General features: G+C 41.6%; 1 protein-coding gene across 1 annotated transcript in view; it reads right to left on the bottom strand.

Annotated features, from left to right (window-relative positions):
* The window catches only part of LOC134337380 (calcium/calmodulin-dependent protein kinase type IV-like), a 146814-nt gene extending 128996 nt beyond the window's left edge, over positions 1 to 17818 (bottom strand). Inside the window, exon 1 of the mRNA XM_063032344.1 lies at positions 17441 to 17818. Within this exon, the coding sequence (XP_062888414.1) occupies positions 17441 to 17562 (122 nt within the window). The 5' untranslated portion in view covers positions 17563 to 17818. The remainder of the gene's footprint in view (positions 1 to 17440) is intronic.
* Between the last annotated feature and the right edge of the window lie 347 nt (positions 17819 to 18165).

Raw genomic sequence — 18165 nt, 5'->3', positions numbered from 1 at the left:
ATGCCTCCTTCCCTCCGTTCTAAAAGGTCATCCCCCAATTTTGAGGCTGTGCCCTCCGGTTCTAGATACCCCCACCATAGGAAACATACTCTCCACATCCACCTTATCTAGTCCTTTCAACATTTGGTAGGTTTCAATTATATCCCCCCCCCCCCAACGTTGTTCTAAATTCCAGTAACGCTGCTCATATGTTAACCCCTTCATCTTCGTGAACCTCCTCTGAACTCGCTCCAATAACAACACATCCTTTCTGAGATATGGTGCCCAAAACTGTTGACAATACTCTAAGTATGGCCTGACTAGTGTCTTATAAAGGCTTAGCATTATCTCCTTGCTTTTATATTCTATTCCCCTTGAAATAAATGCCAAATTGCATTTACCTTCTTTACCACAGACTTCAGTTACATTGTAACTGTAGAATTGTCCTTCTGTTACCTTTGATCTTTAGCATATACAATGTCATGTAATATTGGTTCAAAGAAGTGTCTTCCGCCAAGAGTGCCTCATTTTGTAGAATAAAACACTTCGATATTTCCTATCTTCAGGGACTTTGTTCACATTACAACACCTAGCAACTCCTTGCATAAAGGAGGTTCAGGTCAAACACCAGATGGGGAAAAATGTGATCTAAGTGACGTTGACAGTGGAGTGATTATTGGTGCCAGATAGGGTGATATGGGTATCTCACCAACTGCTGATCTACTGGGATTTTTTTTTTTACACACAACTGTCTCTAGAGTTTATAGAGAACAGTGCAAAAAAGGAAGAGTATCCAGTGAGCGGCAGTTCTGTGGGAGAAAATACCTTGTTGATCAGAGAGGTCAGGGGAGATTGGTCAGTCTGGTTCAAGCTGACAGAAACTCAAATAACCACACGTTCCAACAGTGGAGTGCAGAAGAGCATCTCTGAACGCACAACGTGTTGAACCTTGAAGTGGATGGCCTACAGCAGCGAAGACCATGAACATACACTCAGTGGCCACTTTATTAGGTGAATATTGAATACTTTCTTTCCACTGCTAATACACACCATAATTCCAAAAACTAGAAAGCAGTCATTTTGGAGTTTTATCATAAAGAAGGCCAAAGGAGCAAACATTGAGCCTGTATTATGCATATCACAAAGATTGTTACTTTTATAAATATTGCAAATTAAATATTTTCTCTTTTTTTAAAACAGTAGAATCGTTAAGTAAAAACGCTTCTTACACCCAAACAATAATAAACAAGTGAAAGGAGTGGCTCAAGAACATGCCATGACTGTAAACGAGCTTTCTTGATGGATTATGGCCAAGTATCTTGGCTTTGGTACTCAATCACACACAGACTTAAGACTACACAGATTGTTGTGATGCACCGCTGGCCTGATATTACTGTATAAATAACCCTGGTCAGAATGTTATTTCTATTCAAATCATCCATTAGACAACTGATAAGAGGCCAGAAGCTCAATAAAGTGAACATTTGCCAAAGCCTAGATGCACAGAAGTAAAAAAAATACAGTGCCATTCTCACTTTCATTGATATATGGCTCCAATAAGGAAGAAAAGGCCTCGCTGTTATTTCTGATAGGAATTGCTCAAGTGAAACTGTAGAAAATTGCCGCAATTCATGGCTGGTCCGAGCAAAAATTGCATCATCATTTCTTAATTGATGGCTCAGGGAAAAAAAATCAAGGTTTGATAAACTGAATCTAATCACAGATCTTCAGTTCCCTTCGATTTAAAAGATAAAGGGGGGGAGACATTCTTCCCAGGTAAAATTGGCAGCTATACTTTGGCCTGCAGTGTTACTTTGAATGTATGTTAAACAGTACTGCAATCTACAAAGGAGTGCTTTAATCTCTACAATCTCAGCAACTGGAAATTAATATTACAGAAACAGATCATTTGGTATAAACACAAAGAGTTCCATAGATGCAGGAAATCCGGAGTAATTCACACAAAATACTGGAGAAACTCAGCAAGTCAGGCAGCATCTGTGGAGGACATAAACAGCTGATGTTTCGGGCTGGCACCCTTCATCAGAAGACTTAATCCACTGTGAACTGAACAAAAATGGAACTGTTCAGGTGACGCAAACTTCTCAGCCTTCAGTCATAGATTAAGCCTGTTCCAATAATCGACCCATCAAATTCACTGAGGACTTCTATCTCCATCTCCTTTCAGCAGAGTTCCTGATTACTGGGAATAACAATCAGCCAGCTCATCACACATCTCAAGCAAAGTTTGGTCTCCATAATTCTCTAGCCCTGTAAATCTCCTCTGTATTGTCCCTAGTGCTTAAAGTTTGGTAGCCATAATTTGGAGACTACCCAGAAAGAATACAAGGTGTTGCTCCTCCGTCCCATGGGGGCCTCATCTTGGCACAATAAACCATGTTGATCCATGGCCTCCACTTATGCCAAGATGAGGACACCCTCAAGGTGGAGGAGCAACACCTTATATCCACCAGGGTAGCCTCCAACCTGATGGCACAAATATCCATTTCTCCTTGTGTTAAAATATTTTGCCCTCCCCCTCCCCTCTTCTTCTATTCCCTACTCTGGCCTTTTACCTCTGCTTACCTGCCTATCACTTCTCCCTGTGTCCCCTCCTCCTTCCCTTTCTTCTATTGTCCACTCTCGTCTCCAATCAGATTCCTTCTTCTCCAGCCCTTTACCTTTCCCACCCACCTGGCTTCACCTATCTCCTTCTAGCTAGCCTCCTTCCCCTCCCCTCACCTTTTTATTCATGGCCCTTTCTTTTCAGTCCTGAAGATGGGTCTCAGCCCAAAACGTTGACTGTTCATTCATTTCCAGAGATGCCTCCAGACCTGCTGGGTTCCTCCAGCATTTTGTGTGTGCTGCTTCCGATTTCCAGCATCAGCAGACTTTTTTTGTGTTTGTAACACGCAGCTCTCTGTTGCCTATTGAATTCTAGCATGATCTCCCTGCCCTATATCCTCTATCTTGTTTGATTAAGGCTAGTATCCAGTATGCCTTGTCAACCTATCTGCTCTGCTACTTTCAAGGATCTGTGGACAAGACTCATTTAGTCATCTGCACTTTTTAAGTATCTCACCAATTATCACCTATTCCCTTGTGTACTTGCCCTTCCTAAAATAATGACTTTATAGTTCTTCAAATAGAATTCTACCTTGCCTCTTTTGCGTCCACCTAATGAGTCCATCGATAACCTCCTGCAGCTCATCAACCATTCTGATCATTTAGGTTTCATCGTCTGAATTCACTGGTGCTCAAATGCTTGGGTCCAGATTACTAATATATACCATGGAAACCATGTACCTAGCACTGAAGAGTGGGGAGCCCCACTGTATACAGACTCTCATTGATCCTCACTTTTTGCTTTTTCTGAGATGATTTTTAAACCAGGCTCGTACTTTTCCTTGGATCCCATGTGCTTTCACTTTCTCGATCATGTACCATGGGGGACGTAGCCTTAATGAAATCCACATGGTCCACATGTAGTGCACCAACTATCCAACTCTCTCTTTGCACCTCTCCAAAATACATCATTAAAACACTCAGACATGAGTTCTCCTGAATATATTCATGCTGGGGGTCCTCGATCAACTTGTGCTTCCACTGATTGAAGCTGGATCCTAAATAACTTGTCTACCACAAATATAAGGTTGGCTGGTCTGCAGTTAATCCATCCATCATTTTCTTGTTTTTGTAAATAGTAGAGAGAAAACAGCTTTTTCTATATACTATATAGAACACCTTTTTAGAAATCAATCCTATATTTTGTGTTAGGCTGTAGGTTTTCGCTCTAAAACCAAAAAAAAATACTGCAGATGTTGAATATCTGAAGTAAAATCCTACACAGTCGTGCAGAAGCTTAGCCAGTCAGGTGTAATTAAAAACAAGGTCAACAATTGAGGTCAAACATTTTATCTTCAGCTGCTCGATGGAGACATATGTTTCAAACATGAATGTGGGATCAAATGGGAAACAATTGACCAAACTACTTTATTATGACATTGATCTAAATGTGGGGAAGTCCATCTTCGCCTTACATAAATGTGACCTGAACAAGTCGGAAGATTGAACAGTCAATTTCTGCCCAAGGGTTAGTGCTGAGGTAGCCTTCTCAACTCACTAATAATGCATCAGGGTGCAATTGACTAGAGACAGAGAAAACAAGCTTCCCAAGTAATGTGTACAGAAGAAAGCTGTCACATTCTCACACTAAATCATTCTGAATGAACCAGAATGCATTTGAAGGGGAAAAAAATGCATTAGGAGGTCAAGTTGAAACAATTGCCTGCTGTGTCAAACAGTGAGAGTTTAGCTGTGAATGTCACCCTCCAAACTGGCTTCCCAGTCACAGCTCGGAAAGGTGTTGAGTGGAGATCGACTCTCGACCCACTGGGGAGCACAGGTAGAAAAGCTACTGACCAGGTTGATTGCAGCTTCTCTATAAGCATGGCTGCCTGGCTCCAGCAATCTATTCTTTTCTACATCGCTGGAATTTTTAAAAATCTCAAAGACAAACCATAAAATACCGTGGGGCGCAACCGTAGCGTAGAGGCTAGTGCAACACCATTACACCGTTCAAAGTTCAATTCCTGCGCTGTCTGTAAGAAGTTCGTATGTTCTTCCTGTGATAATGTGGGTTTCCTCCGGGTGTTCTGGTTTCCACCCACATTCCAAAGATGTGTCGGTTAGTAGGTTAATTGATGATTGTAAATTGTCCTGTGATCAGCCTAGGGCTAAATAGGTGGGCTGCTGTTTGGCGTGGCTCATTGGGCCATAAGGACCTGCCCCACACTGTATCGTCAAATAAAAATAAAAGCTTTATTCATAAAAATATATGCAAAAAGTACAAAAGGAAGTGTGCGGCTTTCATTACATTCATGGTGTTGTCTAGCCCATATATTTGCCGTATTATTAGCTGCTGTTAGGACACTCTACGTACATCATTGCCACTCATATAAGCATCACTGACTGGACCATTATATAATGGCCACCCCAAATGGCTTGACTGCCTTTTTTATATAAAGGGCAGTTAAATTGAAGGATCTGGAACCAGAATATGAAAGGATGGAAATTTCATTCTGGGATGGACATTGGTGAATCAGTTGGGTTTTCACAATACCATAGTCTGTTGTCATCATTACTAGCTTTACAATATTACCAGTACTTCTTATTCCAGGTTTATATAATTGGAAGTAATTTTTTCAGCTGCATGGTAAGACTCACTATGCCATATCAAAAATCAATGGTTCAATTTAATATCAGAGAATGCATACAATATACAACCTGAAATTCTTACTCTTCACAGACATCCATGAAAACAGAAGAGTACCCCAAAGAATGAACAGCAGAATAGAAAATCCTACAAAGTAACTTAGTTTCTGAACTTCATCTCTAAGACACAGGACCTGTTAGAGAAAATACATAACTATAATATAATTTTGAGTCCTGATGAAGGGTCTTGATCGAAAATATCCACTACTTATTCCCTTCCATAGATGGTGCCTGATTTGCTCAGTTCCTCCAGCACTTTTTTGTGTGCGTGTTTCTGGATTTCCAGCATCTGCTGAAACTCTTGTGTTAATAGTATAATTCATCTGGATTTTCCTGAAGCATTGTAAAAGATCTGAATTATCTGGAAGAAGGATGAATAAATCTTTCCTAGGTTAAGTCAATTACACGATCGCAAATGCCGAATCAGATAAAGATTTTTTTGGGTCTTCTAATACAGTCATTTGCGTTGCAGTGAGGGAAAGACTTGTAGTTCTACAATGCCAGACATCATAAAACAACTTCAAAGTTCAAAGTAAATTTATTATCAAAGTATATAAATGTCACCATATACAAGCCTGAGATTCATTTTCTTGCAGGGATTCACAGTAGATAGAAAGAGACAGTGGAATCAGTTAAAAAACACACACACACAAAGATGGACAAACAGCCAGTGTGCAAAAGATGACGAACTGCAAATCCAAAAATGAAAAGCAAACAGAAAACAACAAATAATGTAGAGAATATGAATTGTAGAGTCCTTGAAAGTGAGCCCATTGGTTGTGGAATCAGTTCAGTTTTGAGGTGAGTGTTGCAGCCACTGAAACACTTCTGAACCGTTGATATTGTTGTAAGGTAGGAAGCACAGGTAGATCCCAGAAAGAGTTACGTGACAATGAAAAAAGCTCGTCACTCAGATGGATAAATAAGATGACACAGACAGGTCGGGTTAAATTATCTGCTACTGTGACAAAAGTTCTATGTCCTAGTTTTGGAGGCAGTAATGATGTTGAAGCCAGTAATATTTGTCATCATTACCAGAAGAATGACAGGGGTGGGGATGGGGGCACGATACGAGCCTACAGAAGTGGGGTGTAGAGGTTTAGCTGGCTGCTCGCTGTGCAGAATCTACTCTCTCCTTGGCATTAACAGGAACTGCAGAGAAAAGAGCCATCAGGACTGTCACAGAGGTTGCTGAGCAAGCCTCCTGATGGCTATGGATCAAGAGGGGTGACTCGTGGACCAATGCTGCTGGGCCACAAGCCAGGGCCTGATCAACCCTGAAAGATAAGAGTGTCTGATGTTGAAAGACCCGAAGCACCTGATGACCCCAGGTTACATTACTGATGATGTGTCCCAGTGCATTCTAGGGTGTATCACAGCATCTGCCACTGGTTAGCTTTATATTGAGGTACAGTAACTGAGTTCCAGGCAGTTACATAGTGAACCTCCCCTGAACTATCCTATCGGCAGCTTTCTCTACTTGATCTCCTGTGAAATTCAAGCAGCACACACAAAATGCTGGAGGAATTCAGTAGGTCAGGCAGCATCTTTGGAAAAAAGTACAGTTGACGTTTCGGGCCAAAGTCCTTCCGAAGGGTCTCAGCCTGAAACATCGACTGCACTTTCTTCCATAGATGCTGCCCGGCCTGTTGAGTTCCTCCAGCATTTTGTGTGTGTTGCTTGGATTTGTAGCATTTGCAGATTTTCTCGTTTGTCCTGTGAAATTCAGTTATTTTTGAAACACTCCTATTGGAAAAATACCCTAAAATCTTATGCATAGTTACACAAGCTCAATGTGAGCTTTAAAAAATAATTCTAAGCTTTAATTACTTATGAGAAGGTTACCTCAGTACTAATCCTTACTCTTAAGCATTATTTTATTGTTTTTTACAACATAAAGGTAAACTTCATTTTCTTCTTAATAATATTTCCAATATTTTTGCTTTTGAATTAATTATATGCATGGATGCCCAAATTTTATTTAGTTCTGCGCAATGTTTCAAATTCGTAATCCCGGTCATAATTCTTTAATGTACTTGGCTGCTCTGAAAGCACGATGATATCATAGGTGCTGGGATTTCTCCTTGAATCAATGCTGCTTGCTGTATGCAAATTTTCTAACTCAGTTCCTTCATTACAACAGTTTGGAAAGACTGCAGGAGCCTTAAGTCCCATACCATCAGGTTCAATAACAGTTATTACCATGCAGTCACAGGGAGATTGAACAAACACCTTACAGAAGGCACTGGAATTCAACCCTGAACTTCAGAATGTCACGAGCTGTGATACTTTCATGCTGAATGCTACACTACCATGGCACCCAACATTCTCCGCCGCTGCCAGAACTACCGGGTCTACACTAAACAGTACGTCTTATGGTCTAAAGTGATGCATGTAACATTACATAAATCAATAGTGTTGAACGCACACATGACTTGATCCAGAAATACAGTCACATGATGGGTCTGCCATAATTATACCAAGGTTAGATTTAAAACAGGCTTGTGGCTTCACAGGGGGGTGGCACGGTTGTGTAGAGGTTAGCGCAATGCTTTACAGTATACCAACTGTAAGATCAGGGTTCAATTCTGTATCTTCTGCCCGTGACTCCAGGTGCTTCTGTTTCCTCCCACATTCCAAGATGTGCGGTTAGAGTTACTGTGTCGTGGCCATGCTATGTTGGCGCTGGAAGTGTGGTAACATTTACAGGCTGCCCAGAAAAATCCTCAATGACTTGATTTGATGCAAACAATGCATTTCATGTTTTGATATATATGTGACAAATAAAGTTAATCTTTAGAATCTTCTTTTCAGACTAATTTCAGACTAACTCACTTTATACCGCACGCTGTCGGAGCAGTGCTGCCAGGATAATCAAGGACACGACCCACCCAGCCAACACACTTTTCATCCCTCTTCTCTCCAGGAGAAGGCTCAGGAGTTTGAAGACTCATATGGCCAGATTTGGGAACAGCTTCTTTCCAACTGTGATAAGACTGCTGAACGGATCCTGACCCGGATCTGGTCCGTACCCTCCAAATATCCGGACCTGCCTCTTGTTTTTTTTTGCACTACCTTACTTTCCATTTTTCTATTTTCTATTTATGATTTATAATTTAAATTTTTAATATTTACTAATTTTTACTATTTTTAATATTTAATATTCGTAATCCAGGGAATGGGAAGCGCAGAATCAAATATCGCTGTGATAATTGTACGTTCTAGTATCAATTGTTTGGTGACAATAAAGTATAAAGTATAAAAAATGTGCATCTAAGGACAAAGTCCTTTGCCAGTGGTCAAATGAAAGATATTTATGTTTACATCCTTAGGTCAAATAGAGCTTGCAAAGATGTAGGCTAGTTCTCTACTGCAGTCCTTAGAGAGTGCCACCATGTCAGGACGGCGACACAGCAAGCAGAGTTGCTGCCCCATAGAGACCCAGGTAAAATCCTGACCTTGTGGAATTTGCACTTCCTCCCTGTGTCTCTGTGGGGTTCCTCCATTTACTCGAGTTTTCTCCCACATCGCAAAGACGTGCAGATTGCGAGGTTAGATGGTCTCTGTAAATTGTCACTAGTCTGTAGGAATTAGGCACGAATTCATGAGAATGGAGGGAGCCTGAAAATGGGATTAAAGTATGATTAGTGTAAATGGGGGGGGGGGGGGTTGAGGGTCAGCAGGCACCCAATGGGCTGAATCGCCTGTTTCAAAGGAAAACAAGGTTTTCACTATATCTCAGTACATCAGAATCGGAATCAGGTTTATTATCACCGGCATGTGATTTGAAATTTGTTAAGTTAGCAGCAGCAGTTCAGTGCAATGCATAATCTAGCAGAGAGAAAAAAAAATACCTGTAAAATAAAACATAATAATAAATAAACATGTAAATCAATTACATATTTTGAATAGATTTTAAAAATGTCCAAAAACAGAAATACTGTATATTAAAAAACTGAGGTAGTGTCCAAAGCTTCAAAGTCCATTTAGGAATTGGATGGCAGAGGGGAAGAAGCTGTTCCTGAATCTCTGAGTGTGTGCCTTCAGGTTTCTGTATCTCCTACCTGATAGCAACAGTGAAAAGGGCATGCCCTGGGTGCTGGAGGTCCTTAATAATGGATGCTGCCTTTCTGAGACACCGCTCCCTAAAGATGCCCTAGGTACTTTGTAGGCTAGTACCCAAGATGGACCTGACCAGATTTACAACCTTCTGCAGCTTCTTTCGGTCCTGTGCAGTAGCCCTTCCATACCAGACAGTGATGCAGCCTGTCAGAATGCTCTCCACAGTACAACTATAGAAGTTTTTGAGTGTATTTGTTGACATGCCAAATCTCTTCAAACTCCTAATAAAGTATAGCCGCTGTCTTGCCTTCTTTATAACTACATCGATATGTTGGGACCAGGTTAGATCCTCATGTGACAATGATAAAACAATTGGAAATCAAGTTCATCCTTCAATGACTCTAACTCCCATCTTTTAGAAGTGATGCTGAACTGAGACTCTTTAATATTGGTCAGGAACAAACATTCGATGTTTCAGGCCAAAACTCTTCATCAGGACTCATCAGGCCCGAAACGTCGACTGTTTATTCCGCTCCATAGATGCTGCCTGACCTGCTGGGTCCTACCGGCACTTTGGTGTGTTGCTCTGGATTTCCAGCATCTGCTGAGTTTATGACTCAATAATGTTTACGGTGGAAGGCACTTCCACAAGATCATGGGAATTATCTTGAATCTCATGCCCAATAATTATCCATTAAAGAAATTCTAATGAAAATTTATTTGGCTGTTCCCACATTGAAATTGAATGGAGCTTGCTGTACAGAAGCTGGCTGCCACATTACCACAGTGACTGTGCTTCAAAAGTGCTCCATTAACTGGAAAGCACTTAAGGTTGTTATAGCCAGGAGTGGAAGTGGGGACAAACTCCCACTATCTATTAAATGTTCCCAATAGCCTCTGACAACCAAGTACAGCTCCTGGCCTTCATGCGTGGTTTACTAATCCCAGTGGAATCATTTCTACTTACAGCAGACGGGGCAAAGGCAGGTTACTGGTTGCTTAAAACCAGTCACTTCAGGCAGGTTGGGCTCATCAGCCGTGGTTGGCAGCTCATCTACGAGAAGGAAAACTCTGATCTCAAACCTCCGCTGGCCTGTGGCTATACCCACTCAAGCTTTGGGAGTAAACCCGGAGGGAAAATTTTAGAGCTGAAGTCCCTACGGCAGTTCGACGTTGAGTTCAATGCTGACTGGCAACTCCTGCGACGTCACAGGTGTCAACCTGTATCGGCTTCTGCTGTTCCTTTGGATTCACCAGCTGTGTGGAGAGGGGGAGCCTGCTGCATGGGCAACAGCTTGCTCTCCATATTTTACTGCCCAGACTTGCGACTATAGACAGCTAGGTTGCCACATCCATGGTCGACCCTGACCAAAGGTCTGAACTGTAAAATACCCAGTGGCATACCAGAAATGTCATGGTGCTACTTTAAAAAGCAACTCAATCTATAGACTTGCTGAATTACTTGGAAACGTCCCGGTGTTTCATTACTAATTACAACCAGGCCCCAAAAGCAATTAGTGGTGATTCATTTAAACTCAAATTAGATAGATTTGTGCTATGATTAGGCAAGATCTGCATTACCATTGCATCATGTGCCCACCAGGTAAAATAGAACGAGTGTTCACGTTGAGTTCATTTATTCTCAATTGGCTCAGAAAAAAATACTTTCCACTCACTAATTAATAGGGAAAGTAGACACTAATCAAAAAAATTCCCTCATCAAAACACTTCTGACATATTTAAAATTCCATCTAATATCACAAAATGACAGATTTCTTGAAGTGGGATTTCCTGTATGTGAAATTGTTTTCAAGTAACAGTTTTAATTAGTTTATCCTTCTAATTAAATTACAAGCTAATAATAATAAAAAATCACAATGCAAAAAGTTGGTGTTGACTTATGAAGGGGAATTTTAACCTGTGATTAGTGTGGGAGGAGGAAAGCTGTTGTGAAGCCACCAACTCCCAGGTGAGACCTGAGCTGTCAGGAAAACCATTTCGGAAAGTCAGAATGCTAATTTAAATGTGGAAATAGCTTGTTAAAGGGCAATGTTTGGAACCTAACCTGGGGAACTCAGATTTCCCAAGCTTATTAGATCTTGCCAGGGAAACTAAGGTGAAAACACAGATGGATGGAAGGAGATGAAGGTTAAGCTGGCAATAAATACTGCAACCTTGCAGCTGCTTTCTTCTGTGACTCAGTGACGGGGTTTATCACAGGGCTTCTGACGGGTTTATTTTTTACTTCAGAAACTCGGGAGAAAGTTTCGGGCAGACATGCCTGGTTTCAACCCTTTGTTCTTGCCCACTTTGCAGTTTTACCAGGATACATTTCCGTGGGAGCCGCGTTGGTGTCCTGTGTGAGACCTCAAAGGAAGGAATGCACCAGAGATGACAAGGGTGTCGGCAGGCGGATCCTCATCTGCTCCAGAGAGTGGGAGAGGATCAATTGGGAGCTTCAGACAGCATGGCATCATATAAGTTATGGTGACATCGCGGTTAATCCACTAAATGCACTGTTCTGCCAATTGATTTGGATCCACAGTTTTGATTTAGGAATTTATAGAACAGTACAGGCCCTTCAGCCCACGACATTGTGGTGACCTTTTAACCTACTCTAGTATCATTCTAAACCAGGGGTTCCCAATCTGGCTTCCACTGATCCCTTGCTTAATGGTATTGCTCCATGGCATGAAAAAGGTAGGGAACCCCTGATTGAACCTTCACTCCTACTCAACTCATAATTTCTCTGTCTTTTATTTGTCTGTGTAAATGTTTCTAAAATGCCCCTAACGTATCTGCCTCCACCACCACTTCTGGCAGGGCATTCCATGCACCCGCCACTCTCTGTGTAAAAAAAAACTTACCTCTGATATTGCCCCCAAACCTATACTTTTCTCCAATCTCTTTACAATTATGTTCCTTGGTACTAGCCATTTTTGCCCTGGGATAAAGTCTCTGGCTACCCACTCGATCTCTGTCTCTTATCATTTTGCATACCTCTATCAAGTTGCCTCTCATCCTCCTTCTCTCCAAAGAGAAAAGCCCTCACTCGCTCAGCCTATCTTCACAGTCTTATTTTCAATTAATTATATGAAGCTGGGATGAACAAACTAATCAAAAATGGTCACTTTTTGACCATTTGAGGTAAACAGGAAAACACAGCGAAGTCCTTCAGGACAGAAAATACGCTCTCCTTACCATTCTGGTCCATCGTGATGCCAAAGTGATTGGCTCTTAATTACCTTCTCAGTTTTGGGGCAGCTACACACCAAGCATCTGCAACCTCCTTTCCCCACCATCCTCCACCAGCCCAAGCCACGCGCATGTCTTTGCCTACCTGACATTGTCCGGTGGGAGCTCAAGATCTCACTATTCCACAAAAACTGAAAGGCAAGTTGTCAATATTTGGCCCTCTCCGATCAGGTTTTGAACTCTGCCAAGGATGGTCCCAAGCCCGGCTGCAAGGGGTGGGCATGGGGCTCGCAACCCTATTCTGTAAAAACCCAGAGCTATAGCAGTGCCAACAGACACTCTACAGCCCTCATATCTAGGAGAGGGAGGATCTTCACCTAGAAGATACGTGAGGTCGTGTGGTGAATACAGAAGCCACAGAGCAGATCAACCTTTTAGAATCCCAGGACAGAGGACTCTGGCAAGCTCCTGTTGGTGGCTTATGCCCCACTGGGGGTGATGGGCTTAAGAAGATGAAGAAGAATCAGGTTTTGCCCCGGGACAGTACCAGAATGGCATCCTGTGAGATTGTGACCAGGGAAACTTTCGGCCCAAAATGTTGACTGTACTTTTTTCCACAGCTGCTGCCAGGCCTGCTGAGTTCCTCCAACATTTTGTGTGTGTTGCTCAAACTTCCACCTCCTTGTCTTCCTCAACTTGCCTTCAGTCTTTGATGCAGCCTCTCCACACTCATCCAGCTCGGAGATAACACATTCACCTGGTTCCATTCTTCTATATTCAGTTGTAGTCAGAGAAATCAACACCAATGGTTTTCCATTCTCTCATCTGCCCCATTATCTATGGTCTTCTCAAAGATCCATCCTTGGCTTCGCTTCTGTTACTCATGTGCTGCCCCTTCATTTTCCACATGTACACTGACCCACCTCTGCCCCAACCACAGTTCCTTCACTCTGCCTGACTCTGTGTACATTTCCTGCAACTAAGCACTGGAAAGTCTGGTATCATTGTCTCACACTCTATTCATTTATATTCGTATCGCCCATTCAACCCACTGCCTCAGTTACGGTTCTCAAAGCAATGCATCAGTCTCATTCCTCCAATGATTTCCACCTAGCTCACACGCTCATCTCCAAACTCACTTGCACTTGGAGCAATTTTACTGTAGCTAACTAACTTACCGATGATTCTATTGTATATAGTTTATTATGTTGTATAGTTTTTCAAGAAGTCTGTTGTATTTCTTTGTTCTAGTGTGAGGATGTGAGTCTCAGAATAGTACATAGTGGCATTTGTGTACTTTGATAATAAATTTACTTTAACCTTTGACGTGCGCGTCTTTGGGGTGTGGAAGGAAACTAAGCCGTCTTGGGGGGAACCCATCTGACTGCTGGGAGAACATGTAAACTCCAGATAGAGAGCACCCTAACTTAGATCGCTGGAGCAGTGACGGAGCAGAGCTAGTCTTCCCCTACCCCTTTTTACAAATGTATGAAAGTGAATTATGCCATTTAAAACTTCACTGGAACTACAGGACCAGGATGAGCTTCAGGGTCATAGAGCCAATCATTACGAAAACAAAGTCTTGACCCAGCTGGTGCATGCCAACCAAGATGTCTACGTAAGCTAGTTCCATATGTCTGTGTTTGATGAATATCCCTCAACCTTTCCTATCAATATACCTGTACAAGTATCTTTTAAATGTTGTTATTGTATTTGGATCCACCACTCCCTCTGGCAGTCGTTCCTTTGAGTCACAAAGCTGTGCCGTCTTTAAGATTACTTAGTTCCATCATTGTAACATTGCCCAATTCCATCTCTGCCTCGTCTCATCTGCTGATCAGACACTCTCCGCATGGCTTTGTCTCCTGCAGACTTCACCACCATCTTTTTCAACCTACCATAAGTTTGAAATAATTTAAAATCCTGTAGCTATGTCTTAACTTGGCACCTTGTTCCATTCATTCACGTGCTTGTTGACGTACACTGCTTCAAAGACAAGCACTGTCTTGATACAAGTTCTCATCCTGCTTTCAAACTCTCCATGGCCTCAATCCTTCTTCCCTTTCTCTGTAACCTCATCCAGCATTATAACCATTCAAGTCAGGCAGCATCTATGCAGGGGAATAAAACAGTCAACGTTTTGAGCCGAGACCCTTCGTCAGATATCCAGTGTCCGCAGAATCTCTTGCATTTATTACCATTCGAGATACCTTTTCTACTTAAGTTCTAGCCAGGTGGTCACTCTTGAATTTAACCAACTACAACGGCAACCATGCCTTCAGCTGCCAATGCCCCAAGCTCTGGAATTTTCTCCCTGAACTTCCACATCACTTGACTCCTCTTTTCCCCTTTAAACCCACTCTTTAGCTCACCTCTCCTGGTATTAAGAAATACTAAGTGTTAAACTGTATTTGATAAATCTCCTGGGAAGTGATTTAGGACTCTCTACCTTGCTAAAGTACTTTCTAAGTACAAGTAGTCCAGAACAAAGAAGAAGGCAGGAAAAATCATTGCAGACATTACCCACCCAGTAAGCTGCCTTTTCCAAAAGCTCCCTTCTGGAAAGCGATAAAGGGCTTATAAAAGAAAAAAAACTTCACACCAGTTTCTTTCCCCAGGCCGTTAACCTGATCAGCCATTGTAGTTAGACCCTCCCCATCCCCCTCCATTTTATTACTTCAGTCACTGCGGTGCATGTAAGCACATTAAACCACTTTTCATAATGCTGTTTGCATTGCAAATGCATGCTGGTATTTATGTATTTATGCACATTTTATTGCATATCTGTACGTCTAACTTTATTCTTATATAATTCATTATTTTGCATAAATGTTGAACGTTGTCGTTTTCTGCTGCATGCAGCACTGAAACAACACAGCAATTCCCTGATACAAGTAGATGTACAAGGCGAATAAAGTAGATCCTTGATCCTTGTAGGTGTCCATGCAAATAGAAACATGCTCTCGGAAACCTGACAAACACTGGCACCATTCCTGCATATATTGATACTCTCTCAAGGAGTCCTGCAGAGAAAAAAATTCACAGGTATTCCAGGGTTACAAAAGAGCACCATGTTTCCCCGAAACCCATTCAAATCTTGCCACCATCTGAAGGATCCCTAGTAAGATGTATATACTGCCATTGGATCCTCCTGACAGTGCTAATGCATCACCAACAACCTACTGCAAGTACTGGCTACCAACACCTGGGACTGTAACTGTACCATAACCGTGCGTTTGTGGCAGTCCTTGCAAACATTGACACACTCCCAGGAATCCTATATATCCACAACAGCTATACCGCGAATGAACACAACAATTTGAAGACACTGGTGTTGAAGACACACTAATCCCACTTCCGAAATACCACTGAGCTCGAACCAAAGTGAACTTCGGAAGAAGTACACAATGAGTTGGTGCTACCTTGTTAGGCCTTTTTTGTTAGTGGTCTAGAACCAATGTCTATTTGGATAGCAATTTAACACAGCTAAACATTCCAAGAGGTTTCAGAGAAGTAAATACACTTTGTTGCCAAGCCACATTTGAGACACAGTGGAGAGCATCCTAACTGGCTAACTGCTTTCATCACAGGCTGGTATGGAATCACCAATGCCCAGGAACAGAAATGTCTACAGTGGCAGATCCAGCCCAGTCCATCACACGCAAAGCCTTCCCCACCACTGAGCATATTTACAAGGAGCGCTGCCAAGGGAAAGCAGCACCCCACCATCCAGGTCATGCCCTCTTCTTACTGCTACCATTGGGTGGGAGATACAAGACCCTTAGGTCCAACAACACCAGATTCAGGAACAATCACTACCCTTCAACCATCAGACTCCTGAACCAGCATGGAGAACTTCACTCACCTCAACTCTGTACTGATTCCACAACCTACAGACTCACTTTCACGGTCTCTACAACTCATGTTCTGAGCACTATTTTTAAATTTGTAGTACTTGTCTTCTTTTGCACATTGGCTTTTGTCAGCCTTTATGTATATTTTCATAAACTCTGTTACATTTCTTTATTTTCCTGTAAATGCCTGCAGGAAAATTAATCTTAAGGAATATAAGGTGACAGGTACGTGCTTTGATAATAAATTTACTTTGACATTTTACGGGCAGGTGTCCAAAGAGTTAAGTTTGAGGAGCATCTCAAAGGAAGACAAAGGAATAAAGAGTTTAAGGAGGGAATTCCAGAGTGTAGGACCTTGGATGCTGGTTCAAAGATCAGCATTATTATTATGGAAGAAGAACATCCCTTAAAAATTAATACAGAATTAACAAATACAGGACAAAATAAAGGACATCAAACTCTGGATCATCATACCTTGTGGGGAATGAGCAGAAATTCAAGGACCACAGGTTCCAGGTCCTCCAGAATCCACAGATGGTAAACCAAAAGAAAATAATGGCATTTCTACTTCAATATTAGTGATCACAACACAAACAGCAGGTAAGCTGCATTTTTAAGCAGTAAATTGTGAAACTTGGTCAGAGGCATGTGTCAAAATCCATCTTAAAATCAAACTAAGGTGTGTGTCAGTTATCATGAGTAACACTTGGCTTTCGGTTTACTTGAGAAATACATTGCATGCAAGCACATGTTTGCTACATTTCCTATTATATTATCCTTTGCAATGCCCTATATATTATAGATATATATAAAGTTTCCGGAGCAAGCTCTGCAGATGCTAGCAAAGCAAAAATAATATATTTAAAATTCCAAATTGCCGTTTAACAACGAGGATTATCACAATAAAATCTCGCGGCGCATTTTAAATGACTGTAATTAACAAAGCCTAGAATCAGATCGATTAATTATCAGGCATTCTGTGCCCGGAGGACTCGAGCAGTTCAGGCTGCAATCACTCATCACATGCTAGTGCCTGCAGATACACCCCCACATTAATATTGTCTGCAATACAGTACCTTCCTAATTCCTGTGCCACAGTGTAGTAATCTTCAAAGGCTATCTCCCTGTGGGATCCATCTATCCAGTAATCGCAGCTAGTTCCAGACTTGGAAGCTGGCATGATGATCATGGATAACATAGATATTTTACAGTGATATTTTCTTCAAATCTTGTTTGATATTCCTCAATTTGTTTGCATATAAAAGCTCTTGATCCAACACGATTTTTACTTTTGCAGCGCTATTAATAGGCAATAAAGCACGTGCACCGATCATTAATTTCTTTAAAGGAAAACGCTGTTTTGAGCAACTCTTTATCCCCACCCTTCAAAAAATTGATACTGATTTCATGAAGCTTTAGAAAGATGCACCTGCCGTCTTTTTGACACTGCCGAAGCTCTCCGCCCACTCCCCTTGACTGGTGCAATGACGTCCATTGTCTGAGAGGTTTAATCTGGATCTGACGAGTGTTTGGCTATTCCAGGTGTCAATCAAGGAATGCTGTGGCAACCGGAATGGGGAGGTGGTAATTGACTCTAAGCTCTCTTAAAGCTGAAGAGTTGCAAAACTGCAATTAGTGATTTTTCTGAAAGGAAAACGATCACTTAAAAAAAAATCATTTATCACATCTTATTCCAGATATGAGCTAATAGAAAATGAAGTCTAACCATTGATCTAAAATAAAAAAAAACAGAAAATGCTGGAGGTAAATTGGGAGATGGACTAACTTTTCACTCAACCTT

This window comes from Mobula hypostoma, chromosome 24 (assembly GCF_963921235.1).
Source record: "Mobula hypostoma chromosome 24, sMobHyp1.1, whole genome shotgun sequence".
NCBI classification, from domain to species: Eukaryota; Metazoa; Chordata; class Chondrichthyes; order Myliobatiformes; family Myliobatidae; genus Mobula; species Mobula hypostoma.
The sequence above is the reverse complement of the archived record's forward strand: the minus strand, read 5'-3'. Positions and strand labels throughout refer to the sequence as shown.